This window comes from Phalacrocorax carbo, chromosome 10 (genome assembly GCF_963921805.1).
Source record: "Phalacrocorax carbo chromosome 10, bPhaCar2.1, whole genome shotgun sequence".
Lineage (NCBI taxonomy): Eukaryota > Metazoa > Chordata > Aves > Suliformes > Phalacrocoracidae > Phalacrocorax > Phalacrocorax carbo.
The window spans coordinates 17,184,552-17,212,226 of NC_087522.1; the positions used below are offsets into that span (position 1 = coordinate 17,184,552).

Consider the following 27,675-nt stretch of genomic DNA (forward strand, 5'->3'; position numbering starts at 1 on the left):
CAGCCATTCCTTGCAAGAATTCTCTCTTCCACTGCCAGGCACAGCATGGAGAGGACTCTGACAGAGGAGGAACAGCTCCATTCAGAACCACCCAAAGTAGCTGGGTGTGTGAGCCTGGAGGAAGCACCAGGCTGCTCTGTCTCTCCTGGCTGCAGCCAATTTTCTCTTGGATAGCATAGGCATTAAAGCAGAGTACTGCCTAACGTGGTGCAGCTGCATCTGGTCATGAGCACTGCATTGCTGGCTGGTCACGAGCAGTGTTCCCCTGGGCTCAGTTTCAGGGCCAATCTTGTTTAATATCTTTATCAATGATCTGGAGAAGGGGATCGAGTGCACCCTCAGTAAGTTTGCAAATGACACCAAATTGGGTGGGAGTGTTGATTTGCTCGAGGGCAGGAAGGCTCTGCAGAGGGATCTGGACAGGTGGGATTGGTGGGCCAAGGCCAAGTGTATGGGGTTCAACAAGGCCAAGTTCTGGGTCCTGCACTTGGGTCACAACAACCCCAGGCAATGCTACAGGCTTGGAGAAGAGTGGCTGGGAAGCTCCCCAGAAAACGACCTGGGGGTGCTGGCTGACAGGTGGCTGAACATGAGCCAGCAGTGTGCCCAGGTGGCCAAGGAGACCAACAGCATCCTGGCTTGTATCAAGATGGCCAGCAGGAGCAGGGCAGTGATCGTGCCCTTGTACTCAGCACTGGTCATGCCACACCTGTGTTCAGTTTTGGGCCTCTCAGTACCAGAAGGACACTGAGGTGCTGGAGCGTGTCCAGAGAAGGGCAACGAAGCTGGGGAAGGGTCTGGAGAACAAATCTGATGAGGAGTGGCTGAGGGAGCTGGGGGTATTTAGCCTGGAGAAGAGGAGGCTGAGGGGAGACCTTACCGCTCTCTGCAGCTATCTGAAAGGAGTTGTAGTGAGGTGAGCGTTGGTCCCTTCTCCCAAGTTACTAGTGATAGGACGAGAGGAAATGGCGTCACGTTGCATCAGTGGAGGTTTAGGTTGGATACTAGGAAAAATATCTTTCCTGAAAGAGTAGTCAGGCATTGGAACTGGCTGCCCTGAGAGGTGGTGGAGTCACCATCCCTGGAGCTGTTCAAAAAACACATAGATGTGGCACCTGGGGGCATGGTTTAGGAGGCACGGGGGTGTTGGGTTGGTTGTTGGACTTGATGATCTTAGAGCTCTCTTCCAACCTTAACAATTGTATGATTCTGTGATTCTATCCCTAGTTCCTACTCCCAAATATTCTTAGTGCTATAACATAACTCCTTAACCTGGTTCTCTTTATATAAACTATGGACAGATTTGCCTTATGTTACCTGTCATTTTAAATCACCTCTCTCATCTGGTAGGGCAAGTACTGAAAAATCCATAAGCCTGCTTGTGGGCATCAAAGAAACACCACCATGTGTGCTGATCTCACCTGTGCCCATGATGATTCCAGAGTGACTGTGAACCTTAAGCACCTCTTTGCTTCTATGGAAAGGAATGGAAAATATTCCATACTATGAATTGCACAAATGCAATAGCTTCTTTTTTACAGTGATAAACAAATACAGAAAAAAGTGGGAAAAAAAGGTTGTCCTTACTCTTTTACAGCTGCTTGTCAGGAGGCTCTTCTCTTTGGATGGGGGCACAAAGCCACTATGCGGAATATCACTGGAAGTCAGTTCTTTTCCTCAAAGAAGAAAACGCACATAATAAATCACACACAACTTCTTTGTGAGACAGAGTGATGTAAGAATTCCTAAAAGATCCTAGCTATGATAGCAACCTGAGACAGCTGCTATAACCACCCTGATCTTAGTTGAAGGCTCAGCCTCTCCCTCATGCCTTTATTGGAGGGTTTGGCTCTGGGCTGTGAAAGGCTGTAGGTACCTGAGTACCATTCAGCCACAAGAAGCACCAATCGACTGCAGATCTACGTGTGCCATAATCATCCAGATGGAGGAACTGCGGAGTGCAGCATGCTTCTCTGCTTTCATGTCTCAGTTTTCCTCCAGTGGGAAAAAAACCACGACACAGAGTGGGATGGGACATGCCACAGTCTCATCCTAGCAGACAGGCAGAATGTATCTTGGATCCGCATTTCAAACTAGACAAAATGCTGTGGGCTCTAGTGCTCAGAGGCAGCCAGTAAAATCAGTTTCGCACAGCCTGAGCCCTGTGGTAGTCCACAGAGCGCACAGAACAGGATGCAGAGCAACAGAAAGAATGAATGTCTTCAGAAACGGGTTCTGGTGTATTAGCGTCTGCACAGTGGGTTTTTTCCACGTGATCTAATTTACACACACAATATACATTTATATACAGAAATTATTTCCCTCACCCAAGAAGTTCGATCTCCACTGAAATCCCAGGAGCAGTTTTATAGGGCCAGGAATCACTTGCTGCAGTTTAGTAGGGGAAGTGAGGATTATACCCAAGTGAAAATGCAGACGGGTGAACTTAGCAACCATGTTCCCTTTCACAGGTGAACAGGAGACACACAATACATTCTGCTGAACAGCCAGGCCATTTTAAGTGATATCATTGACCTTGAAATGTGCAGTTGTGCACCACATGCAACTGTGTGGGGACATTAGAGAGATGCCCATAGAGGAATTCTAGGTGTATTTTTCAAGCCTGTCTAGGTACAGATAAAAACCACTTTTGTGTAATCGATGTACCAACATAACATCATCTCTCTTGCACATCTCCCTCATCCAATTGTCTCAAGACCTGAAAAGACAGTGCACATAACAGTAACACTGACAAAAGAGCAGGGATGAGGATTTTGTCCCAGCTGTTGAACACATCCAGGCTCCCTCCTGGCAGAAAATACTTTGCTGTCTTTAAGGGAATTTAAAAATAAAATATAGTATCTGCTGTCCAGGGCTTCTCTTAAACGCTGGGATTTATGAATAATTTCAGAAATGACAGCTTGATTGTATCCAAAGCTTACTGCAGAAAAATGTCTCCTCACAATATCACCTCTCAGATCAACAGCAATATCCTGCGGGCACTGTCACGGCTCTCCTAACTTAGCACAGCCTAGGTCTGGCTCTGCGTAGCTGAAGGGCTCTCAAAGCTGCCAGAACCTACCTGGCTGCTCCGCTGCGTGAACATGGTCAGCATCAAGGTTCCACTGAGTAAGGGTAAGTCCTTCCCTGGCCAACTCAACGAGGTCCTGCAGGGTCTGAACATCCTTCTGGCTGTGAGATAAAAACTGACCATCTCCTTCAGGGGCTGACTTGGATCCATCAGAAGTTTGGCCTCCAACTGTGCAAGTGGACTTGTGAGAACTGAGGTCAGGCTGAATTTGCTGGGATACTTTTGGCTGATCAGATCCCACTGATGGCAGAAGGTTCTCTGGCTTCTGGTTCTGACCAAGAGGAAAAAGAGACACCAATAAATTAAGTCTCGATTTATGTATTTGCAGAGCTCAGAATACAGTCTCTACTTCATACTTTGAAACATCTAGGAAAGGAATACAGACCATTCCCCAGGTACGGGGGCTTCTGAGGCAAAAGCTCTCTGCAGTTTTATGAAGGATTCTCCAGAGATAAAGACAGCTCTGAACAGAAGAAAGGAAACTACACTAGAAAATGCAGAAAACGTCGTTTCTCCAGAGCATGTCTGTGCAGACAATTGCCAAGCAGGGAGAAAGGACGGTGGAAATGCTCCCACTCCAACATCTAAGTATTTCAATATAGCAGGACCGCCTGGCAACTGACACAGTCGAAGCTCTCCAGGTGCTTCTGTTCGGAGTTGTGAAATGCTTTTGCAGTTACATGTACACTAAATCAACTTTCACCTTGGAGATGATATTTTCCAGGTTTGGTGCCTGTTTCCCAATAAAAATAGTTTTGTTTGTTTATTTCTAAGTAAAAATGGTTTAGCCATTTCTGTGAATGGAAAGAATCAGAGGGGAAAACACACTCTTGCCGTGATTTTAAAGGCTTTTTTACCCTTTATTTTTAAACTTCTCTGGCAGTTTTTGGCTTCAGCAAAAGGTAAAAAATCTTCATAATATGGAGCCCCTCCAGTAGAGCCCCAGCCTGCAATAAGCTCTGGGCTTTGACTAGGGAAGAAGTATTAAATAAAGCACCTATATAAGCACACTAGTTTTCGAGCAGAAGCACCAAATTCTTCAAGAATGAAGGAAGGAACAGAAGTGATATCCTTCTCAGCAAGTGTGTGATAAGATTAGTCTAAAAGAGCTTTGTCTACTTCTGCAGGCATTTTTTTATAAAAATACAGAGCATTGAAACAGGCAGGAGATCTACATGAAAACCAGAATGAAACACTGGAGTTGAAAAGTGGATCAAAGCTCATATGCAACAGGAGGCAGTGAGAAAGCCTGAAGTGCAAATTCACTTTACAGCTCAAGGTGCTCCCAACCTTCCCTGCTGTGCAAGACAAATATCAGCCTTCAGTTTAAACTTTTCACTCAGATCATAGAATCATAAAATGTCCTGAGCTGGAAGCATCCCAAAAGGATCACACAGGACAACCCCAAAATTCACACCATGTCTCTGAGGGCATTGTCCAAGTGCTTCTTGAATATCGTCAGGTTTGGTGCCGTGACTGCCTCCCTGGGGAGCCTGTTCCAGTCCTCCACCATGCTCTGGGCGAAGAACCTTTCCCTAACACCCAGACTAAACCTCCCCTGGCACATCTTCCTGCCATTCCCTTGGGTCCTATCATTGGTCACCAGTGTCATGGTTTTAGCTGGGATAGAGTTAATTTTTTCACTGCAGCTGGCATAGCACTGTGCTTTGGACTTAGTATGAAAATAATGTTGATAACACACAGATGTTTTGTTTGTTGCTGGGCAATGCTTGTACTACTCAAGGATTTTTCTAGCTTGCCATGCTCTGCCGGGTGCACCAGATGCTGGGAGAGGAGGGGGACAGCTAAGAGAGTGGATTTAAACTGACCAAAGGGATATTCTATATCATGTAACGTCATGCCCAGTATGTTACCTGGGAGGAGCTGGCCAGGGGAGGGAGGCAGCAATCACAGCTCGGGGACAGGCAGCGTCAGTCAGCAGGTGGTGAGCGGGTATATCGTGTTTCTGTGGGGTTTTTTTTCATTTTTTTCCTTTTCCATTTTATTATATTATTATTATTATTATTAAACTGTGCTTATCTCAACCCACAAGTTCTTTTGCTCTTCCGATTCTCTGCCTCGTCCCACAGGGGTGGGGGGAGTGAGCGAGCGGCTGTGTGGTGTTTAGTTTTTGACTGAGGCTGAACCACGACAGTCCATTTTGGCGCCCAACATGGGACACAAAGGGTTTGAGATAATAACAGTTGCTGGTCACAGCACTGATTCATCTGTTCTCAATATTAGTTTGCCAAGTACATGTTAAAAATTGCTGTTGGTTTTTGTAGTTTGCTGTGCTCTGCAGTGATTAGAGAGGTTCTCTCTAGGAGATTTGTTATTAAAACACTGGCCTTGAGCGTTATTAGTTATTTAGGTCTTGCATGGAAGCCATTACTGTACTTCGGCTACCACCTCATGGAGACAATTAGCAATTATACCTCCTCCTCTGAGAGGTTTTGTAGGGAGGAAACACAGAATGGCACCTTAGCTACCATCTTATATAATGTCTCCTCCTTCATTACAACAACTTTTCAGTATCTTGAACATCCTTGGGTAGTTAAGATACATCTGTTGGTATTGCTTTGGCAGATGGTTTCAGTTCTGTCTAAGGTTAATAAGCAATTTAAGAATATCATCCAGAGATCTGCCCCAAGGCTCGATACCTATGTGTGGCAGGGTATGTGGGATAGCATGGGCAAATGCCTAAGATGGTGGGTACCCCCGGTGTTGTGGGACTTCACCCCATACCAAATGCAGAATCCTGAAAAATCAGTAGAGTATTTGGAGGAAGTGTGTTGTGACCCCGGCAATTCCAGAGAGACACAAGTCACTGCAATGTGCTGGGGCCTGGCCCATGCTTATCGAGCCCTATTTAACACTATTCTGTACCCCCAAGGGGAAGAGAAAGCCTCTGGATCTATAAAGACCGATTCTCTCCCCCATCCCACAGGGGTGGGGGGAGTGAGTGAGCAGCTCTGTGGTGTTTAGTTGTCAACTGAGGCTGAACCACGACAACCAGAGAGAAGAGATCAGCACCTGCCCCTCCTCCTCCCCTTGTGAGGAAGCTGCAGTCCGCGATGAGGTCTCCCCTCAGTCTCCTCTTCTCTATGCTGAACAAACCAAGTGACTTTAGCCGCTCCTCATACAGTTTCTCCTCTAAACCCTTCACCAACTTCATGGCCCTCCTCTGGACACTCTCTAGTAGCTTTGTATCCTTAATGTACTCTGGCGCCCAAAACTGCACACAGTACTCGAGGTGAGGCCGCACCAGTGCACAGTAGAGTGGGACAATCACCTCCCTTGATCGGCTGCAATGCAGTGCTTGATGCTCCCCAGGACATGGTTGGCCCTCTTGGCTGCCAGGGCACACTGTTGGCTCATGTTCAACTTGCTGTCGACTAGAACCTCCAGGTCCCTCTCGGCAGAGCTGCTCTCCAGCCTCTTGTTCCCCAGTCTGTGTGCACATCCAGGGTTGTCATCCCCCAGGTGCAAAATCTGGCACTTACTGATCCTTGCTGAGTGCCACACATGGGCAAAGCTCATGCTAGAATCAATCAGAGAAAAGTGCCAAGAAGGAAAACAAGAGTCAGGCTGCTGCAAACATGGACAAACTAGTGGCAGAATGACCACAATGGGGTCCCTTTACTCAGTACTCTCTGTTCCCATTAGTTATATTTTCTGAAAACTCAAGGAATAACATGGTAATGTAAGCCTCGGTCTCCTCTCCAAAAGGGAGAAATGAAAGTTCAAGGTCATAAAACCAGGGGACAGCAAGGCACGAGCAGCGAGTATGAGTATGCAGAGGTAGGGGATCACTCATTTACATACCAATAAGGAAACAGAAGGGTTACAGGTCAAGTGAACTAGGGTACACAAGTACCAGAGCAAGAACAAAAGAGCATCGCACCTGCACAGGCTTCCGAGGTACAATTGAAGGGGTTAATCCAGCAGTGTAGAATGATTCAGGGTCATAGGGTCCTGTCAGAGCACTGATATTCCACAAAAAGCACTCCCTGGTTTTGGACAAGGGCAAGAGCCAGGTTGCTTTCCCAGATTCATCCTCCAAAATCCTACTAGTGGGAAGCTGAGGTGTGGGAGGGAATTTCATCTCTTCTGCAAGCAGCATAACTACTCGCTCTTCGATCCTTTTGCGGGCCTTCTCCGGGTCCTGAAGCAGTAATGGTGGAGTTGCTGTTGGGCCTCTTTTACGCCGTTTTTTCTCTTTAAAAAGAAAAGGAAGAGGAACCCAGATAAATAAACAGTTGAACACATAGGGCAGAGGCGCTCAACATGCCAGCTCCTTCAGGTGTTGTAGTCAGTGATAACCAAAAGGCAGCTATAACCTGAACAAAACTCTTAAGATTTCTGCAGGTAGTTGGAAGCCTCACATCCCCCTTATGGAAGAAATGAACTCCAGAAAAGACTGACTCCTGGTCACACTGCTCTGCTGCCTGTTGGGAGTGGTCACATCTCTACAAAAGCTGATCATTACGGAAGCAACTGAAATCCATGCAGTCTACCTCCCTGACCCATGGAATGGTGTCTGTATGGCACTTGACTAATCCTAGTGCTTTGCAAAAAAGGGAGAAAAAAAATGCCAACAAATCCATAAAGGCTTCCTTTTTTTATGTACAGGTCAATGATGGTATCAAACCACAGCTTACATGAACACTGAGCAGCTTTTGTTTGGAAATCCTGTGTCTTACTACCTTTGCCTTACTAATGCTCAACCCCAAATCCAACTGGCAGTACCTATTGGCAGGAGGAGACCTGAGCAGGGTCATGAAAGAGTAAAGCCTCCCCTCTAGATAGCACTCAACACTCTCCCTTGGCAGCTGTCTTCCTTTCTGAACCTTTCAGTGCACTGAAACAGCGAAGCACATGCTCAACAGCATGTAGTATACACATACGTCTATTACAGAAAGAAAACAGGTAAGGCTGAAAAAGCTGCATTAATCCAGGTTGCAGCAGGATGAATAGTGAAAAAATATACTGCAGGAGAAATAACCAATTATCTTTTCATGTTATTTCTTTTCACTTCCACAGTTTACAGAAAACAACAGCTTATCTTAAGAATATTCTACAGACTGAAAACAATCAATCGGTGAAAAAAGTATGAGATTCCTAAGGGATTTCACTAAAACCCATGGACATCCTGCAGTCTTTCTTGACTGTGCATGGATACTGCATATTGTTGAAGCTCTGACAGCTTAAATAAAACAGAAACAGGGCTGTCATCCCTCCTATATCCAACAGGAAAGTTTTAGTGAAGAGCAGGCACTATGTTATATTACTCCTCCAATAACATAGCCTTTGACACTAACTCACTTTAACACATACCTGATCCTGGCTTCCATTTGATTGGCAAAGCAGCCACTGGTTTCATATTTGTAACTGATTTTGCTTGTTCCTGCTTTTCTTGCTTCAACAGAGAGCGTGACATTGCCATAGCAACCAGCAAATCTTCGTCCTTAGTCTCCAGTTTGGCCCTCTTCTGCATTTTCTTTGAGTCCTCTTTGGAGGAGCCTTTTCGCTTCAACCTGCTTGGCTGATTGCTGAAATACAAGAATGCAGCAGGAAGCCTAAGTTAATGTGACTAGATCAGAGACAAGAAACACTGAGCACTGCAGAGCAGCTGCTCTACTTGCTCAGAGAGAATCCCATTTCCAGGATAATTAGAAACTATTCACTACTTTCTTCCCTAGCAGAGAGCAAAGCATTTCTTATCATCCATGGAATTCACAGCAATTTAGAGAAAAATCTTATTTTGAAAAGGTAAGCACAAGACCACAGCACTGCTGTAAGCATCTGCTATCTCCACCTTAAATGCTTTTTTGTACCAAAGGGGAAAAAACAAGTTAAAGCAGGGCAAAACCAAGATCACCAGAAAATGCCTTCCCACTCTTCTGCTTCCACAGGGAATGGACAATGGTCCTTCCCTAGCACAAAGGGACTTATGAGCCCTTTTACAAATTCAGTCAGGCACCACTTGCTGTACTCTGAAGATTCTGCTTAAATCCAAGACAGCAGATGCAGCTTTGTACCGAGCACATTTCAAAGCATCACTTCTGTTTCCTCCTTGGCTCAGGGTGTACATCCACATGCTGAATAGCTGAGGCATTGGCATGGCAGATGCTCAGGAGAAACTGCATACTTGTACTGTGCGGTCTGTTTAATAAGCTCAAACACACCATTCATCTTACTGCATAACTGCCTTATAGAGCACAACTATTTCTGACAAACCACTGGAAGATTATTTACTCCCCATTTTGCTCCTTGCCTGCTGACTGTTAAAGTCATCCACCACCTGACCACTTCTGAAGAAAAGCAAGATCATTTCTCCAACTGACTACCCATTCTACTCACATGGTACTGGGTCATGGCTCTACTTGACCTTCTTTGGACTTGGGGCCTCCCCAGCCTGCGAGTCTGCCTTGCTTCTACCGTTCATCCCCAGGAGCACAGGGTTAATGTCTCTCAGGCCAAAGAACGTAACCAGCACCTTTTATTTTCACCAGCTTACCTGGGACACTGAGAAGGTGCATCACTAAGTGAAGACACCTGCAACTGCACTGCCTGTAGAAGCAGCTTAGGAGGAACTTCCATCTCAACAGCACAGCGTTTCAAATGAGTGACTCGGCTCTGTGGGGTTTGGAACTGCTTCCCGCAGATGGGACATTCAGGGACCAGTGGTTTGTTGGAGGATGACATCTGTGCTTCTTCCATCTCATCCAGACACCTGTGAGATGATGGCAAAGCTTACCTCAGAAGATGCTAAGATTTAATCCATAGTAGAGAAAAGGGAGCACACTCATTCCTAATATCTGCAACAGCCAAAGAAACATCCCCTAAAGAAACAAGAATTATGTACCTACCACTGTGATGAATACGACGTACAACAGCTACATGGAAATTATGACCTCAGATGTATATTAAAAACATGTTGCTCAGAAGCAAGTGCAGGTAATAATCTTCTTTAACTTCACTGCGTGTCCATCATCTAATCCCTCTCCCTACATTCATTCTAACATTCCAGCAAACTTATAAACCACCGTTAAAAAAAGAATCACCCTACGAGAGAAATGGCAAGTCTTCCTCACCTGAAATAGGACTACTTCTTGTCCTTCTTAGTACACCACATGCAGTGTCAAGAGTGCAAGCGTTTTCAAGTCAGATATCTCACTTGACAAGGACAGTGGTTTATGTCACAGAAAAGGAACCAGTTGAAATGAACACTGCACTTAAGGGTGAAGGATAATGAACTTCTAATAATTTCTGGCAGGCCAAAACTATGTAAACATTTTTAATGGTTCTTTTTCTGTCCTCTCCAAAGAGATTCAGGGTGTGAAATCCTGGATCTGCAGTACCTGTTATAAAAATCACTCCCTGATTAGGTAATGACACACACTACCTACACATACAGGGTTGTGTAATAGACCGTTCATCTGATGTATGAGGACTGGTGATTGCTAGTTTGCCAGTGTGTCTATCCATCTACAGCTTTACCTCTTGTGATGAAGACTGCTATCAAAAAATCCATTGCTAATATATCCTTGTAATCTCATAATATGATTACATGCTTAAAGTTCAGAAAGCAGGCTTAATTTCCAAAAAACATTTCTGACGTGCTGTCACTGTTTTACAACCTCTGTCCCCTCAAGCAGCAGTAAATATCTGCAGACAGAAACAGCAGTAACATCTCTAAAGCTGCAGCTGCAGATAATCCTAATGAATGTGAGCCACTCAATAATGCAATGTAGGACTGGACAAATCAAATCAGTCACTCTTGCCCCCTGAAAGTGATGGAATTAAGAAATTAAAACTAATCAAATGTGCTGTTTCTGATACTTTCTCAACAGAGAAGTGCAGGCTTTTAATTTACAAAGAGCTATCTGTACATAATATATATACAGTACTCAATATTTACCACTATGGAAACTGTTAAATTAAGGGCACCGATTTTGATTTAACTGCACACATTCTGACAAAAGAGAAGGCAGGGATGCCTTCCCTTAGCCTCTCTACTCTCATTGTTAAAGCTCTACAGTACAAGTTAGTCATCCTTCTGAACAGTATCACCTTTCCCTCAGCAAACAGATCAGATACGCAGGACATATTAGATGTCCTTAGACAAAAAATTTTTAGCAACATAGATCCAACATTACTTTGTTGGCTGATATTGGTAGATCTCAAAATCTGCAGTAGTGGGTCCTCATTAATTTTGCTAGCCACTTCACAGTCACAGCGCCTCTACCACACTACTGATGAAAGCAGTGCTGGCCTTACCACACACATGCAGAAGCCCTGCAGGGCCAGACAACCAGCCTCTGCTTTGAGATCAAAAGCCCTGCTAACATGTTCTGCAATGGCTAAGCTGACTAAGCAGTCTACGAGGCTGGCGGGAGAGAATGTGGAAAGGACACATCATGCTGGTCTTTCACCTGTTAACATGCTGCTCTCTTCGAATTGTGTTCATGGCTGAGAGATCCTTCTGGCAGATCTGACAAAAAAACAAGCCTGCATCTTCTAGGCTTGCCAGGGCTTCCTCTTTGGTTTCCTGCTGAAGAGCCAAAGCCAGAGCACCATCATGCTCCACGGATGGAAGATCCTGGGTATCTGGCAAAGAAGGCAGAGATGATCTAAGATAGAAAACTAAGAAACCTGTATGAAAGGCATAGAACTGTAAAAATTAACTGAAATCTTTCTGTTGCATCTTCACATTTGATTTCTCACAAGGGAATGTACAAACTGCACTTTAAACCCTCCAAGCCTGCACTACCCTGGGAGCAGGAGGTGGCAATTCCTTCACATCACTTGTCAGAGCCAAATGAAGGGCAAATTTTGGTTATAGTCTCTGGGGAGAACACAGGGTCTTATACAGCACATATTAAAACACAGCATATTTTCATGTCCGTATAGAACCAACAGGGCCTTGACTTATAAAGAACTAAATCAGAGTAAAATCGCTGTGAATTCAGTTCATTTGCAGATAACATATTACCTTACAGAGTGCTTGGACATCTACCAAAGATGGGGGCTACCCAAGAGCCATATTTACCTAACAGCTACCTAACCCTGTCCCAAGGGAAGGATGACAAAGTTGACTGATCCTGCTGGAATTTCAATCTGTTTCCAAGAAGACAATTATCCCTCCAGAATTGAGTATAAGGTAATTCAGCCTCAGAGGAGAGCTGAGAGAAAAGTACAGATAGCCCTTTATGATAGAGAAAGCAAGTTTTCTCAGCAATCTGCAGTGATTTATTCAGTGCTGCACACTGAGCCACTAAGCTAGTTGGGAACAAAGCCCAGGGATCTGGACTGCTTCTCATGCAACCATTCTCACCAGCCCACAGCACTCTTTCTGCACGTACAACAGCTAACAAGAGAAACGTACCATTTGCTGGTGGGTTCTGCTCCTGGCTTTGGTCAGGAAAATCCCCACTGGCTACAGACTTTGGCAAGCTATCATCTATGCTGTGTTTTAGCTGCGCAGGTGCCACTCTCTTGAACTGCTGCATTCTCTCCACTACCAGCTCTGCGACCCGTGTCTTTGATCCTGTGAGCGGCGCTATCTTTGAGGTGGGTGAAGAGCAGGTCCCTGGCTGCATAGCAGGATGGAAGGATAATGTAGTCTGGGAACAGCTACTCAGAGTATTTACTAGAGGGGGAGAAAACACCAGAGCTTTACCAGTCAGTTTTAAACACATAGCTGATCTGCCCTGAGAGATGCTGGGAAGCCTTCCCCAACAGCAGCCTAAGCCAGGCTCAGTTTTGCAACAACCGTTCTTAGAGAAAGAACTGAACAATGTGTTTAGCTATTACATGATTTTAGACTTGATGACCACATTAACAGTACCAGGCTCCTAGGCTACAGTGGAGTGTAGATATCTCCATATTCCTTTTAGAGGAAGGAATATTAAAGGAAGGCCTTGCCTGAAGGTCACTAGTGAGAGCAGCAAGGCAGCCCCACAGCCCCGCTCTCCATAGTGTTCCCACTGCAGCTTGTCCTGCAGTTCCTGCTGTTATTTGCTCTGATCGCCAAACCCTAGCTGTGACTTGAACTTTCAGGCCCTGAGCTCAAGGAACCCAGTGCTCCCAAAGAGAGACGGTAACAAGCAGCAGGCAGAGGCAGTGCCAGACTAACACCTAAGCACACCACTGCTCTGCCTGAGCTATTCTGTGGTTATGGGCAGCACGTGAGATAGGACAAAAGATCTCGCCAGCCCAGTATCTTGTCTCCGAGTGCAGTCAGCAACACACACTTAAGAAAGAGTGATCAGGACAGGACAGGTACAAAATAATCCTTGTCTTGGCTGACCTTATTTACCAGTTTAAGGAATTCCTGCACTGATAACTGTGTTCTGGCAATAGTGTTTAATAACCATTGAAGGATTAATTTTCTGAATTAATCCAACACCTTTCTTAACTTGTTTAAGTTTCTGGCCTTGGCCACATCCAGTGGCAATATATTTCACAATACAATGATGCACTGGATGAAAACGTACCTCACTATATTCTAAGCTCGCTTTTAGATGATTTGAGGGTGTTTTTCTCAGTTCTGATTTTGCAAAAAACAGTAAATAACTACTCCCTAACACATCACTTTGTACCAAGGCTTCACCTTACTGAAGGACATCTTCTGCCTGCCTATAGCACAGAAAACCCCTGGATAAGCCTAAGTAGCTACGTGTAGATGGAAACACAAGATACAAGTCTGCTTCGACCAGTGCTGCTATATGTCCCCTCCAGGTGGACTTCAGAAGAGCTCCACTGAACTACTGAGTGTTTTCAGTCCTAGCCTATTTTCTGTTTGAAAGATTTTGGTTCACTCACCTGTCAGAGTCCTCTGGCTACACTCGTTGGCCACTGTACTCAGCTGGCTGGCAGGGAAAGGGTTTCTCTCTCCATCCCCTTGTGCAGTCCCACCACTACTACAGGCCACAGCGTCACCACCTTCTTTGTGCTCCAACATTTGTTCCTTTGGACCCAAATCTTGAGGCAAGTTTGTTTCCTTTGCTGCCGGTAAGTGATGATGGTTTTGGCTCTTAGCAGCAGCTTTGCCCCTTCTTAGTTTGCTTCTTGCTGCAGTGCTCTTTGACTTGTTCTGAGCCCTCTTAGCCGCCTCAGTTTCACCAGCATTTTTCTTCACTCTACCCAAAAGATTTGCCCACAACTCTTTAAAATCATTGTCCTGCTCATCCGTTGGCCTGCAGGTTCCAGTAACACTGTGGCCTAACGACATTGTGAGGGTGGGAGGGCAGGGGAAGACAGCAGAGTCAGTTCAGGTTTGCATCCTCTGTGACCTGCAATTTCCACCAAGCCCCTTCCACCACCTCAGAGATCTCCATTCTCCAGACTTCAATGAGGTCAACACAGCGGACACTTCTCTGCTGTTCTGACAGTTCATTCTTCCACACTTAATTCACAGCCATTTAGTAGAGCACATTCTCCAAGGACCCCACTTGCTTTCAGACATAAGGCATCAACAAGTTCATCCTTCAGAGATATCTAGGTCATAAGTTCAGCGCCTAGCTCATACAGAGCATGCACAGGATCTTTGTGATATTTATAGGCTTCAGAAAAAAACACTTAATAAAGCCCTTAAATAAAGAAATAAGAAAAAGGTGATTATGTAGGATGGTATATGCAGAAGCACTGTGGGACAGTCTGGGGTAGAACTTTGAAGGAGGAGAGAGTTTGTTTAAAATAGTAAGATCAGAAAAAGTAGGTATTGACCCAAACTCCTATCACTATAATTGTACTACAGACATGCGCAAGCCACATTAGGAAAGAAGAGGAAAGCTTTCAAAACAGATCTCTGATACTGGGTAGGCTTTTGTCCTGGGGCTCAGGATTTGAGACTGTCCTTTTTTCCTATGCATTCATACTTACATTTATATAACACAAGACCAGGGAATGCAGCAGGGGAGAAAAAAAAAACACCTGTCCTTCAGATCAAGCAGCTATTCTAGAGTATAAAATTCTGCTTTGCGACACAACAGCTTTAAAAAGGAGAGCCCAACCTCATTTTGAGAAGTAAATAAAGGCAGTTTCTGGCATTTCATAAGGGTTTCTGGGACAAGTCTGAGAGCAACTCTATCAAACATGTTCATCATCCTTTCTCTCCTCTTACCTCCATGGCTGCTCACATTCAGGATTACCTCTCCTGCTAACTAATACTGAACTCTTCCTCTGAGTACTCAATAAACCATGGCACTGACCATTGTTCATAAACTGCTGTCAAATACAGAAGGTAAACAGACTAAACAAGCAGTATTTTTAAATTATTGTCTTAATCTTTTCAGCTACAGTAAGAACAGCAGTACTAGCTAGGGATTACTTGGAACAGCACTAGGTACAATGTCCAGATGGAAATGCCATCAACTCCCAGGCAACATTAAGACTAGATCTTTATTCTTAGACATTTTGATTGTCCTCTTCTTCCTAGTCCTAAGTTCACTATGGTTCTGGCTATTTTACCAGAGGTTTTATATTGCTCCCCAAACCGATTTCTTTCAAGCCTAAACCAGAGTGTTTCGCTTGGAATGGCAGCAGCTGTGGTTCAGTTTCTCCAGTAAAGCTCTGGGCACAGAAAGACTCAAAAAGCAGGAAAAACACATGTGAGACTGTTTTCTCAAATGGCTTGGCTGCAGACATGTGAGGCTAAGGAATGCTGGTTACACACTTTCACGGGTCAGCCTTTCCTATAAGCAATTACAGATGTTAATGGATTTATTTATTTTAAACTCAGGCTCCCAAACCAGCAGAGGATTTTGCTGTGAATCTTGGAGTCATTTCCTGTTAGAAAGAAACTGAAGTTTTATGTAGCCAGTTCATAAATTTAATTTTCCTGGACAGAATCTTGGTGTAGTTATCACCGCAAGTTGACCATTTTCTTCTAAGTAGAAGACAGCATGTGGAGAAAACAGAATCTCACAGCCTCCGTGGCTTTAAATACCTCTCACAGACACATTCGTACTGTCATATTATTTATGGTGACTTCCTGATATCAAACTTTGAAACAGATCAGCTCTTTTTTGTTTGCAATCAATGGTCAGTGCCCCAGGAAGGCCAAGTCAGATATATAAATGATGCAAAACTAAGAATTTATCTATCTTACTCCTCCCTTTCCAGACTTGTATTTACAGGCTCCTGCTCTGTTCAACATCTCAGTATTTCTGATGTTGCTGCTACTGGTGTACCTAAGACCCAGCTTTGGCACCAGTTTGTAAAGCTTGAAAAATAATGGCTTTGAAAATAATTTCTTTCCGTATAGTATTCAATTAATTTTGGAAGATTTTAGGACACAAAAAATCACAAGCTGGTCAAATAAAATAAATGGCAGCACTTACCTATCCACTTAGATGCCAAATCTATAGCCCAGCTGTGCCCTTCAAGTAAACGTGGATCAGCAAAATGGTAAAAGCCAGGACCAATAAGAATGAAAGACAGAACCTGGAAAATGGAAGGAAAAGGTTGATTTAGTGCATTTGGTACTGACTGCTCTTTTTTGCTCAAGTTCCAACTTGCAGGGGGAGGGAGACAGCAATAGCACGTGCTCTAATGGTGAGAAGTTCTGCTACTTCCATTGACCTGTGTACCTGAAATACATGGGTGAGTTAGATTCATTGCTCAGGGTCTGGTCTGCTCAGCTCAGCACCGTGACCGCAGCAGTAAGCAGTGCGGCATACAGCTGCAGAAAAAGCCCAGAACCCTTCAGAAGGCAGAACAGGGCAGACAGACTGGATAAAGCCCTGAGGAATCTGGTCTGACCCCGCAGGTGACCCTCCTTTGAGCAGGACATGGGACTAGAAACCTCCTGAGGTCACTTCCAGCCTGAGTTATCCTGTGATCCTACAAATGGTCCATCCTTGCCTTTTTCATTTGGGACTAATTTTGTTTCCTGCTAACTTTCCTGAAACCAGAACCACAGCAGTTAATTCTTACAGAAATCCATCAATGTTACTATCATAACCCTCCAGCCATACAACACCCTCACCCTTTTTGACCCTGCCATTTTTAGGCTTACAGGCATCTACTGAATTGCGTTCTCTGGTTTAACTGGAAAACTCCAGGAGAAACTATCCATTTTCCTCAGTTCTCAGTTTGCTTCTTTTGTACTTCACTGACTGCTGTTGAAACAAGGAGGAACAGAAGGTGGTCCAAATCCACACTCTTTAGACCATTCAGTATTTTATTAAATTACACATATCACATCCTCCAGTGTCTGTGCTCTAAGAGTCCCAGTCTTTTCTCTTTTCCTTGGAGAATCTTTCCTGGCCTTTAATCATCTCCATCAGTATTCTCTGAAGCTCCTTCACTCTCCATTGCTTTTTCTGAGGCACATTGACCAGTACTGCAGACAGCAGACTGCTGATACTGCTGATGAAGAACTTCTGTGTTGTTCACATTCTTTCCCCATCCAGGCCTCGCAGATCCTAACATCTTCTTTGCTTTGTTTTGAAAACACCTGCTTGTTGAACAAAGGTTTACCTGAACAGCAAAGCCCAGGGCTCTTTCAGTATCTGGTATCATCAAGGTGTTCCATATGATTTATCTCTTTTTTCACATCCATGCTCTATTTTATGCTCCTCCACACTGAAGTTCATGATCTACTGTGTTCCTTACAGCTCAGAGCCTGCTGGAACCACCTCTGATCTCAACTGAGCTGAAAAAGCTGAGTCACTGCCCAGTGGGACCACAAGGCACATGCCGAGGTGGATTCAGAACAAACCCTTGGATGCTCTTAGCTACCTTTTGGCAAGTTTCCTCTCTCAGATTTTTTACCATTCATGATAATTCTTTATCTCTTTCCCCTTTTCAAAGGATTTCTGAGCAAGCCACACTAATCCGTCCTTTATTTTCTGACTTGTTGACAAATTCAAACGACTCCATTAGACTACTGAGAGACAGTCTAGTGGAGAAACTAGACTACCACATTGATAAGATGCTATCAGGTTAAAAATATATAATGACAGATATTATAAATAACTTCATGATCATTTCAGCCAGTTTAGTAGGTACGTATAAAAGACTTACTGCCTTGTAATTGCTTAGTTCAATCTTCTTTAAAAAAAGAGAAAAACCAAAACCAACAGGTAGAACATCTGCTACTCCCTCACCTTTCAGAGCAGCTTCTCTTCTAACAACTGAAAGTGTATTTCTACCAGCAGACCAACCATGTGACACTATCTTTTCTGAGCTCTCAAATATACAACATCTGGGCCTGCTCACTTGCCGCCTTAAACTGCATATTTGTTCCAGGAACAATTCTTGTGCTGTTTCAGTCTCTAAGAATACATCACCACTGTGGCTAGAAGGCACTGATAGGTAGGCCTCAACAACTGGTACCCAGTAGATACCTTCTCCCCTCTCGAACCCCACAATGGTGCCTCAGTACATATCCTCCTCAATTACTCCTCTTTAAAGAAAGCCTGACTCTATACCTTCAAAAAAAGGAAAGTGCCATGCTACCTTGGGAGCAATTTTGTGGGTTTCACAAGAAATACTAGGGGAAGTGGGATTATTTAACACTGTAAAGCAAGGCAAAAAGTAACCTGAATTTTTTTTTTCATACATACCATTTCTCTGTAGTGAAAGTACAGATCACCCCATTCTGCAGACAGATCCTCTCCCCCCATCTCCACCAGTAAAACAGCCTAACAGGCAGCTGCATTCCTAACTGTGTGTAGGAAGACATGGTGCTGAGTGTGCAACACTTGTCTCAACTAGACAGGGAACATGGCATGAGGCTGTGCTCGGCGGGCCAGGCAGAGTGGGTTGATGCAGGAAGGGTGGCGCGTTTCTCAGCAGGAACACCTTCTCCAACTTCCTCCACCAGCAAGACAAACACAGGAGTGGCCCTGAGAGTCCTGTAAGGCTGGCCAGAACTTAAGGGAAAGTCAAAGAATGGGATCGAAGTGACTGATAACACCTCAGTCTTCAGAAATGAGTTAATTGCCACGGCCTGTGCGAACTAGGCTGCTAATTACAGCATGTTGATAGTGGACAGGATGATGGGATGCACACTGTTGCATTGGCACTGAAAGTTTTATTGACCTGCTCCCCTCCTTTTTTGAAAGCCGTGGCCTGAAGATCTGAAGGTTGGTAGCAAAACTTTTAATCAAGCCAGTTCAAATGCCGCAAAGGGAGAGAACTTCTGTAGCATTTGTTCTAGAAACCACACCAGAGGGCAGACCCTAAGGACTCTTCCAGACCAAATCCTGTGAGAAAAAATCTTCCTAAAGGTTCCTGATGGAGAAGAACCTACATGTCAACAGTGTAACTTCTGAAAAAGCATATTATCCTCCATGCTTTTAGGGACTATCCTCACTAGAGCCTGTTCTCTCCAGGTTCCTGCATTAACCAATACCTTTATCACCAACACTACTCTACAAAGACACAACACCAGATCTGTACAGTGCAGGATCTCTGTGTTTGTAGACATGCAAATAAATCAACACTGAGGACAGCAGAACAAATGTAAGTGCAGAACAAGAATTCAAAGTCAAGTACCAACTCTCTTGTCCTGGTCCCTGCCAGCTTTCCTGTGCCAGAAAAGGATAACAAAACCAGACATGGAAATATAGGAAATGACAAATTAACTCAAGTCTATATAAGCAAGGAAATAATAGCTATAAAAATCATAATCATATTCTAATGAGCACTCTTACCAATGACCAATACCAAAGGCTACCTGACACTACCCACTGCTAGTACCTGATATCCCGTCAGAGTACCATGCTCACATTTCTTTTGAAGACTGCACCTCCCCCTGCTAGTACCCTGTACATATGGTAAAGCATTTCACAGCCAGTAAAAAAATCTATCACATTCCAGACATGAATTTTAAATCACTACTTACATGACAAAATGCCCTTCTATCTTTCCAACGCAGTAGAAACTAACCTTACCTTATAAAGTACTTCACTGAAATAGAAATTTTTACTTTAGACCTCCTCTGGAAGGATAAAGGGGAAGTGAACATAAAAATAAAAAGTAACGGTTGCTCAGGTGCAAATGCTCGTGGCTTGTATGCAAACACAGTAGCACACAAATCAGAAATATATGCAACTGCTGTTTCAAAAATGTTTATTTGATTTGATTGAAAACCACAAAAAATTATTAATTTAAACAGAAAAATGCAATTGAGAATTAAGCACTGAATAAAATCATTTCACTAGAGAATCAATAAAGAGAAAAATACTTATTACAACCTAACTTGGTTTTCAGAGAAATAGAAGTAATCAGAATAATGATAAAAACAAATACGTAAAATAACATCATGATAAGGAACTGGATAGCACTAAATATAAACACTGAATTGTATTAAAACGAGAAGGAGGGAAAATTACACAGGATTAGTTTTCTGGTCAGAGAAGTTAAGGACTTTAAAAAAGATCTTTTGGTGTACATCAAAACCAAAAAAGAAAAACATAATGAGGCTGGTAGTTCATCATAAAACAAATTGTAAAACTGTAAATGCTGAGAATATGCAGAACTAAATATTCTCATCAAATCCATCCCATGATGTTGATGAAAGTAGCCTATTCTAACTGTAATCCAAAGCTGCTGAACAGCAGCTATTGAAGGTATTTCTGTCAACAGAATCAGATAATTTGCAAGCAGAAGTCACTGTGATTTTTCAAAAAGGACAATTAGGGAAGTAAACACCCATCTTTCAGACTGAGATCAACACCAGGCAGTTAAAGAAATGGCTTATGTGGGAATTGATGAATACAGATGGATAATAAAATTAGTAACAATCAACACAGTTTTATGGAAACTAAGACCTCCTATGTTAAGCTAATACCTTTTTAATGAGACCTCTGTGAGTTAACAGAGGTGTAATTCTTTCATAAACCATTAAAGTAGTATAGAGGGACAAAATGATTAATTAAAATGATACAAAACCAATACAACACATTTAAAATTATTACAATGAAGCTAGATAGGTTTCAAAATGTAACTGTAAATGGCAGTCATTGAGCACATATGTTTCTAGTACCATCCCACAGCAATTAACTCTCTGCCTATTGTGTTTTCTATTACTTAGACTTAGGAAAAGAGTTGGGAGAGTCATTAAGCGCCACTGCTCAAGCTGTCCGATGATGCAAAGAAAGGAGCCATCAGGTAGTGCTGACAACAGAGGCAGGAGGATGCAGGCCATTTGGTAACCTAGCACAGTCATCATTCTGGGACAAGACCATACTTAAAGGATGGGTAAATCTTGTTGGCCAAGGAGGCCAACAGCATCCTGGCTTGTATCTGGAACAGTGTGGCCAGCAGCAGCAGGGCAGTGATCGTGCCCCTGTACTCAGCACTGGTCATGCCACACCTGTGTTCAGTTTTGGGCCCCTCAGGACAAGAAGGACACTGAGGTGCTGGAGCACGTCCAGAGAAGGGCAACGAAGCTGGTGAAGGGTCTGGAGAACAAGTCTGATGAGGAGCGGCTGAGGGAGTTGGGGTTGTTTAGCCTGGAGGAGAGGAGGCTGAGGGGAAACTTTGTCACTCTCTACAACTACCTGAAAGGAGGTTGTAGTGAGGTGAGCGTTGGTCCCTTCTCCCAAGTTACTAGTGACAGGACAAGAGGAAATGGCCTCAAGCTGTGTCAGGGGAGGCTTAGATTGGATACTAAGGAAAAATGTCTTTCCTGAAAGAGTGGTCAGGCATTGGAACAGGCTGCCCAGAGAGGTGGTGGAGTCACCATCCCTGGAGGTGTTCAGAAAACGTGTAGACGTGGCACTTGGGGGCATGGTTTAGGAGGCATGGGGGTGTTGGATTGACAGTTGGACTTGATGATCCTACAGGTCTTTTTCAATGTTAATAATTCTATGATTCTATGATCTATCTTGGGAAGCAACAACTACGAAGGAGTTCAGAGTCCAGAGGGACAATAAGAACAGCGGCAGGTCCCTCTACAAGTCTGTGGTTGTATCGATATGTATAGTATAACAGTAAAAAGGTTAATTTCCTTTATAGTGGTGAAATTGTTGCAGTGAACCCCCAGCATGATTCATGCAAAAGTGGACATGCTGCCCACACTCACACAGTACCAGCAGCACACAGCTTAGGAACGGTGTTGTTTCAACCTGCCCTGTCAGTGCCCAGTAAAAAGCCTTACCCAGCCCACCACTCTTCCAAACTGACCACAAAGTGGCCTTATCCCAGGTGTCTGACTCCACTCAGGTATGGATAATTTGGACCATTCAAACAATGCCATCATTTTGTAGATCAAGAATGGAGCAATCAGTGGTATGGATGTTTGTGGCAAGAAAACCAACTGAATAATTTATGAAAAAGTGAATATAAAGAGAAATAAGAACACTTTAACACTAAATACTCAAGCCATTGCTCTCCAGGAAGACAGTTATTCTAAAGGGCATGTTCACTTAAAACAATTTAAATTCTACCGATACTATTTTTTCCCAAAAAGTGTAGCTTCTGATTTGTGTTTAAGTCAAAGCTGATCATCACAAAAGCCAAATATAATGTGAAATTTAACACAGTATCTTGATTTCCCTAATTCTCTAAAATACAAAGATGCTTGCTTTGAAAAGGTGACCAAACTCATCATGGATTTCTACAGGCAATCTAATATTTCTTTTACACTAACATCTCAATAATTTATAACAGTGAATAACTTGCTCTCTTCTCAGCTAAAATCATATATAAGGCTTACATTAAATACACAACATGTTACTTTGTGGATGTGTTGCTTTATGATGTTTCCATGCTATCATGTCTGTTCTCTGTACTCCAGCATCCATCATAAACAGGCTTGGTTTACTGTTCTGAAAATACATTTTAAAACTTCTTCCTACTAAAATATCCTCCCCTTTTATTAACTTCATTCCTTTGCCTTCTCAATATCCAAATATATTGTTACCTATAGACTTGCTCTGGGTGCTATGGGAAACTCTGCTATCACACCAATGACCTCAGGGATGCATAAAGGTGTATCTTCCATGGACAACAGCAGTAACAGAGAGTGGTCAGCTCTCCGACAACAATGTCATCTTCTCTGTGCTTAGATTTGTGGAAAATTCTTTCTAGAAACTCTGGACAAAGGCCTTGAATTCAACTAGGCACCCCAAAGCACAGTTTGAATTTAACTAGCATAGAATAACATGTCGAACATCCTGTTCAACTTGCTATTTTCTACCATTTGACAGTTTCTTTTGAAAAAAACTGTAATGAAAAATGACCCAGTGAGAAAAGCAAATGCTCAAAAGAACTTGAGGTCCATTTTCTTCCAAATGTAAAGCTTATGATAAAAATTCTGTTTCCATTTCCAGTCTGCCTCTGACACATCTGTAGAGTGTAAAGCAATAAAATGACTTCTGGCTATCCAGAAAACTGTTTTAATCCAAACAGCAAAATCAAAGGAGAGAAGAGAGACTAGGAGGGAGATGAAGAATAGGATTTTAACTAGATATGAAAGCTAACCATGCAAGGGTCTTTTTTTGTCATTACAACAGTGACTGTACCCAGTCTGTGAATTTTTGTTAAGTGATTTATACAGGGGCCAAAAGACTGAGCATCAGTCAGTATTACTGCCTTTGGGCTTTACTAGAGTCAAACTATTTAGTACAAAAAATATTATTTTTCCCAGCAAATGCATAATTTCTGCTTTATTTAAAAACTGTAAGGTTACAAGAAGCATCTGCAGGACTGCAGACAAACACCCTCTGTTTCCCCCATGCCTGGAAGAGAAAGACCGAATTCCATGTTGCTTCATCAAGAAGCCAGCAGGCTCTTCAGAACTCCTTTCCCCAATAACATCGCTTGAAAGAAGTTTGCTCTGAGACTGGATCTGCTTTTAATGAATCTTCCTAGCAGTCAACACATGCTTCAACCCTGACTCCCTTGTAATCAGGCCTTCCACTGAACAACTTTGCCTTTATTACTGAATTTTTGCTTTCGATGCCACGTTCATAGAATCATTAAGACTGGAAAAGACCTCTGAGATCAAGTCCAACCATCTACGCAACACCCCCATGCCCTCAAGTGCCAGGTCTACACGTTTTCTGAACACCTCCAGGGATGGTGACTCCACCACCTCTCTGGGCAGCCTGTTCCAATGCCTGACCACTCTTTCAGGAAAGACATTTTTCCTTAGTATCCAATCTAAGCCTCCCCTGACACAGCTTGAGGCCATTTCCTCTTGTCCCATCACTCGTTACTTAGGAGAAGAGAGCAACGCCCTCCTCACTACAACTCCTTTCAGGTAGTTAATGTTAAGGATGGAGGCTTCACCCTATTGAACAGCCACAGCAATAAGCCACCCATTCGAACCCTCCCTGTGGTCCCACAATGCACCGGTGCTCCAAGGCATGCCTGGCACTGCCCCCAGGCTGCTGCTCCCAGCTGTGACTGTGACAAGGAGGCCCGGGATGAGCAGGCCCCGCGCCTTGCGCCTGAGCCACGCCCTGTCCCACACGAGTGACCCTCCTCCCGCTCCTCGGGGGATGACGTCCCACCGTCGACGTCACACCCCGGGGAAGTGACGCCAGCCTCAGGGATCGACGCCACCGCCTCCCCGCCGGCAGGTGGCGCCGCGCTGATGGCGCCAGCGTCATGACGTCACGCCGCCGCCTGCCGTCGCCGCGGCCCGCTGTGAGAGGGCTGTCCCGCCCGCCCAGCCCCGGCCCGCCGCTGACCTCTTTGCCGGGGCACATGCCGCCGCCGCCGCCGCTCCTCCCGGCCCGCCGCCACGGCGGGGAGCTCCGGTGCCCAGCCGGAGCGCATGCGCGGGCCTCCAGCCGTCTCACTCGCCCTCACAGCGGGGTGCAGTGCGCATGCGCGGGCGTTGCCGGCGGGACGCTACCCGGGGCGTCGCGCATGCGCGCCAGGCGAGGGCCTCACCCTCCCTGCGCAGGCGCAGGGCCTTCCCGCCAATGGTTGTTATGGTGATGTCCTTCCCCAGCAGCCATGGTTTTGCCCTGCTGTCGGGTCCGGCCGGGTATCTCGCCCCGGAGGAACGGCCGGCAGCTTCCCGAGCAGCCAGCGGGGTCGCCCGCGCTCCGGAGGAAGCGGCGGCGGGCGCGACCGCCTCCCACCGCCCGGGGCAGCCAGAAGCGCGGCAGCCTTTGGTTAGAGACTCGACTCTGAGTGTAGCTGAGGTGAACAGTCCGGAAAAAATACCCCCCAAAGAGGAAAGCATACAGCATAGCAGTGCTTATTAATATTTGTAAAGAATTCGACTCGTATGTAGAAAAATGTAACTTGTAAATAGGGAGAGAAATACACACCACCCGTTCATGGGCATGGAACTATCATTAAAAGCCTCTCGTCTTCACTTTTAAAACCTAAGGTACACGGTTGCAGAGCTGCAGCTAAAGCCCACTGTAATGCTGCGGGGTTTTGATGAACACTGTGCTGTGCATGTAGAAATTAATGGAGTACTGAAATTTCAAGGTGAGCAGTTCCATAGCTCAAGCATTTACCAAGCTTATCTGTGAGATGAGAGACTGCCTTTTTATTTTGTACTTCTTTCTACCCAGGGTTGTAGAGGAAAATTAATGCCTTTTTTTTTTTCAGTACATCCAGTTCAGGCTTGGAGACCTCATACTGAATACTAACTTGGGAGTCAGGATCAACAGTTGTTTCCTCCAAATGAACAGTTTAGTTGTGGCCAAAGGTCTGCAGGTACAAAAACCAGAGGTGCAGTGGGTGTGGGGGTGTTCATATGCTGGATTTGTGTTTTGAATGCATGTTTTGTGTTGAAATCAGGATTTTTTCGCAACACTTGGTATGGATGGAGTGAGAACCTAATCACTCCTGGGCAGCACTGCCTAAGAGGCCAAGGGGCTGAAGGAAGAGGTTTAGCAGTATGTAGAACACGCTGGGGCTGACATTCCTATTATTTTGATTAAAAAACATCAAAATAGGCATTTTACCAACAAATACAAAGCACTACTTCTAACTGTGAGTGACAGGATGGCCTCTTTACACGTTACATTCATTTTTCCATAATTATATCTGGATCTGTATAATCTGACATCACCAAAAGAAACTGACCCTATCATAGCACTGCCTGTTTGGAGAGCTTACAGAAGAAAAATTAACTTTTAAAATGGAACAAGCGCCTGAGGCACCATGTTTTTTCACTTCCAGCAAAGCAATTTAACTTCTAACCCATGCTAAATTCAAACAATTTTATCCAGAAACCCTTGAATTTTAAGCAAAGAATTAGTGAGTGTGCTCAATTATTTTGGCAGGACTGATGGGTGTATTTGCTGCAGTGAATCTCCCCATGAAATGCAACGTGCCCATGGCAGTATGAGAACCCAAAACTGATATGAAGAAATCCTTTGGTTTGTGTCTTTCAACACTTCTGCTAGTTTATCAAATTCTTTCTCAAGTTGCTACACTTACGGGAATTAGAATCACTCTGAAGAAAATCCTGCAAGAACTTGCAAGGGCGCATTGCACAAACATACTGAAAAATACTCCGGTTATGATGTACTGAGGCACTGTGTCGGTTCCACAAGGACGACTAAGCCAAGTCATGGTACCATTTTGTTGCAAAATGCCATAAATGCAAACTGAATTTAAAAGCACCAAATATTTAAAAGACTAACCAGGATGACTCTGAGGGGCATCTCCACAAGGCACCAGACAACCTGCAAACCCCGTCACACACCTGCAGTCAGGGAAACTGCCCATCAGTGGTTGAAGTTATGTTGAACACAGCAAACACGTGCCTCCAAGCCAGACCGGCCTCCACATCGCAGCTGCCAGGCAACGCTGCAGCCTCCAGCTCTTCTACTGCATTACATGTAGTCAAACGCAATTTTCTATTCCAAAAGCGCTGAGGCACTAAAGAAAAGGACCCTGATAAGTGCAAAACACAGAACACACGCAAGCATCTGCTTTTTCACCACTTGAAGCCTTTAAAGCTTGCTGCACTCAATGTAAACACCCTGAGCCTTGCTGATGTGTGGAAATGTAGACTTTTAAAAGTCTGCATTGAAAAGAGCCAAAGGAATTGTGGCATCTCCAATATGGACGGATTTGAAAGCACTGACATTTAACGGGATGTACTGGCTACCAAACGGGTATCTACTTCACAGGATGTTTCAAGGCCCCTAGCCATTCCTAAAGGCAACAAGAACATGGCTGCTGCAACAGGCTTTGCTTGCTATTTGTACCCAACATCAGCTAGAAGACGCAGCCCCAGTTACAGCTATATAGTAGAGAAGCACCTCTCCCAAAATCAGGCAGCTGATCAGGGGCAGACTATCTGATTCTCCATATAGACCTCCTGGACTGCTGCTAGCAGTTTTTTAATAACTCACTTTTTCTCCCCACCAGGGAACTGCTCTGTATCAGAGCTGGCATAGGGTCCCAGTGCTTTAGATTTTAGTGTGAAAATCTTGGCTTAATTTAATGCGTGCTAATGGGACTCTCCTGTGAATTACAACTGTATGGATGCAGGCAGGTCTCTGAAATAGCAACACTTTGGATACACGTTGTGAAAGACAGGATATTTACTATCACTTTGGTTTTGAGCTCTGTCTGCAGAGAACAAGTTACGGAGCTTATGAACACTATTGCCAATATTAAAATGCTTTTAAAATAAC

General features: G+C 44.3%; 1 protein-coding gene across 4 annotated transcripts in view; it reads right to left on the reverse strand.

The window, feature by feature from the left end:
- The window catches only part of SLX4 (SLX4 structure-specific endonuclease subunit), a 46,275-nt gene that overhangs the window by 13,493 nt on the left and 5,107 nt on the right, over positions 1–27,675 (reverse strand). The window contains exons 2-11 of one of the 4 annotated variants that reach the window (XM_064462072.1): positions 26,736–26,911; positions 16,441–16,543; positions 13,922–14,688; positions 12,483–12,746; positions 11,530–11,704; positions 9,612–9,827; positions 8,429–8,643; positions 6,996–7,309; positions 3,083–3,362; positions 1,588–1,670 (exon numbers count right to left, since the gene is read on the reverse strand). In XM_064462072.1, coding sequence (XP_064318142.1) covers positions 1,588–1,670; positions 3,083–3,362; positions 6,996–7,309; positions 8,429–8,643; positions 9,612–9,827; positions 11,530–11,704; positions 12,483–12,746; positions 13,922–14,330 — 1,956 coding nt within the window. In that variant the 5' untranslated portion in view covers positions 14,331–14,688; positions 16,441–16,543; positions 26,736–26,911. Of the gene's footprint in view, positions 1–1,587; positions 1,677–3,082; positions 3,363–6,995; positions 7,310–8,428; positions 8,644–9,611; positions 9,828–11,529; positions 11,705–12,482; positions 12,747–13,921; positions 14,689–16,440; positions 16,544–24,750; positions 24,889–26,735; positions 26,912–27,675 lie in introns of those variants that run through there. The other 3 variants (XM_064462071.1, XM_064462073.1, XM_064462075.1) reach the window with 3 other exon arrangements.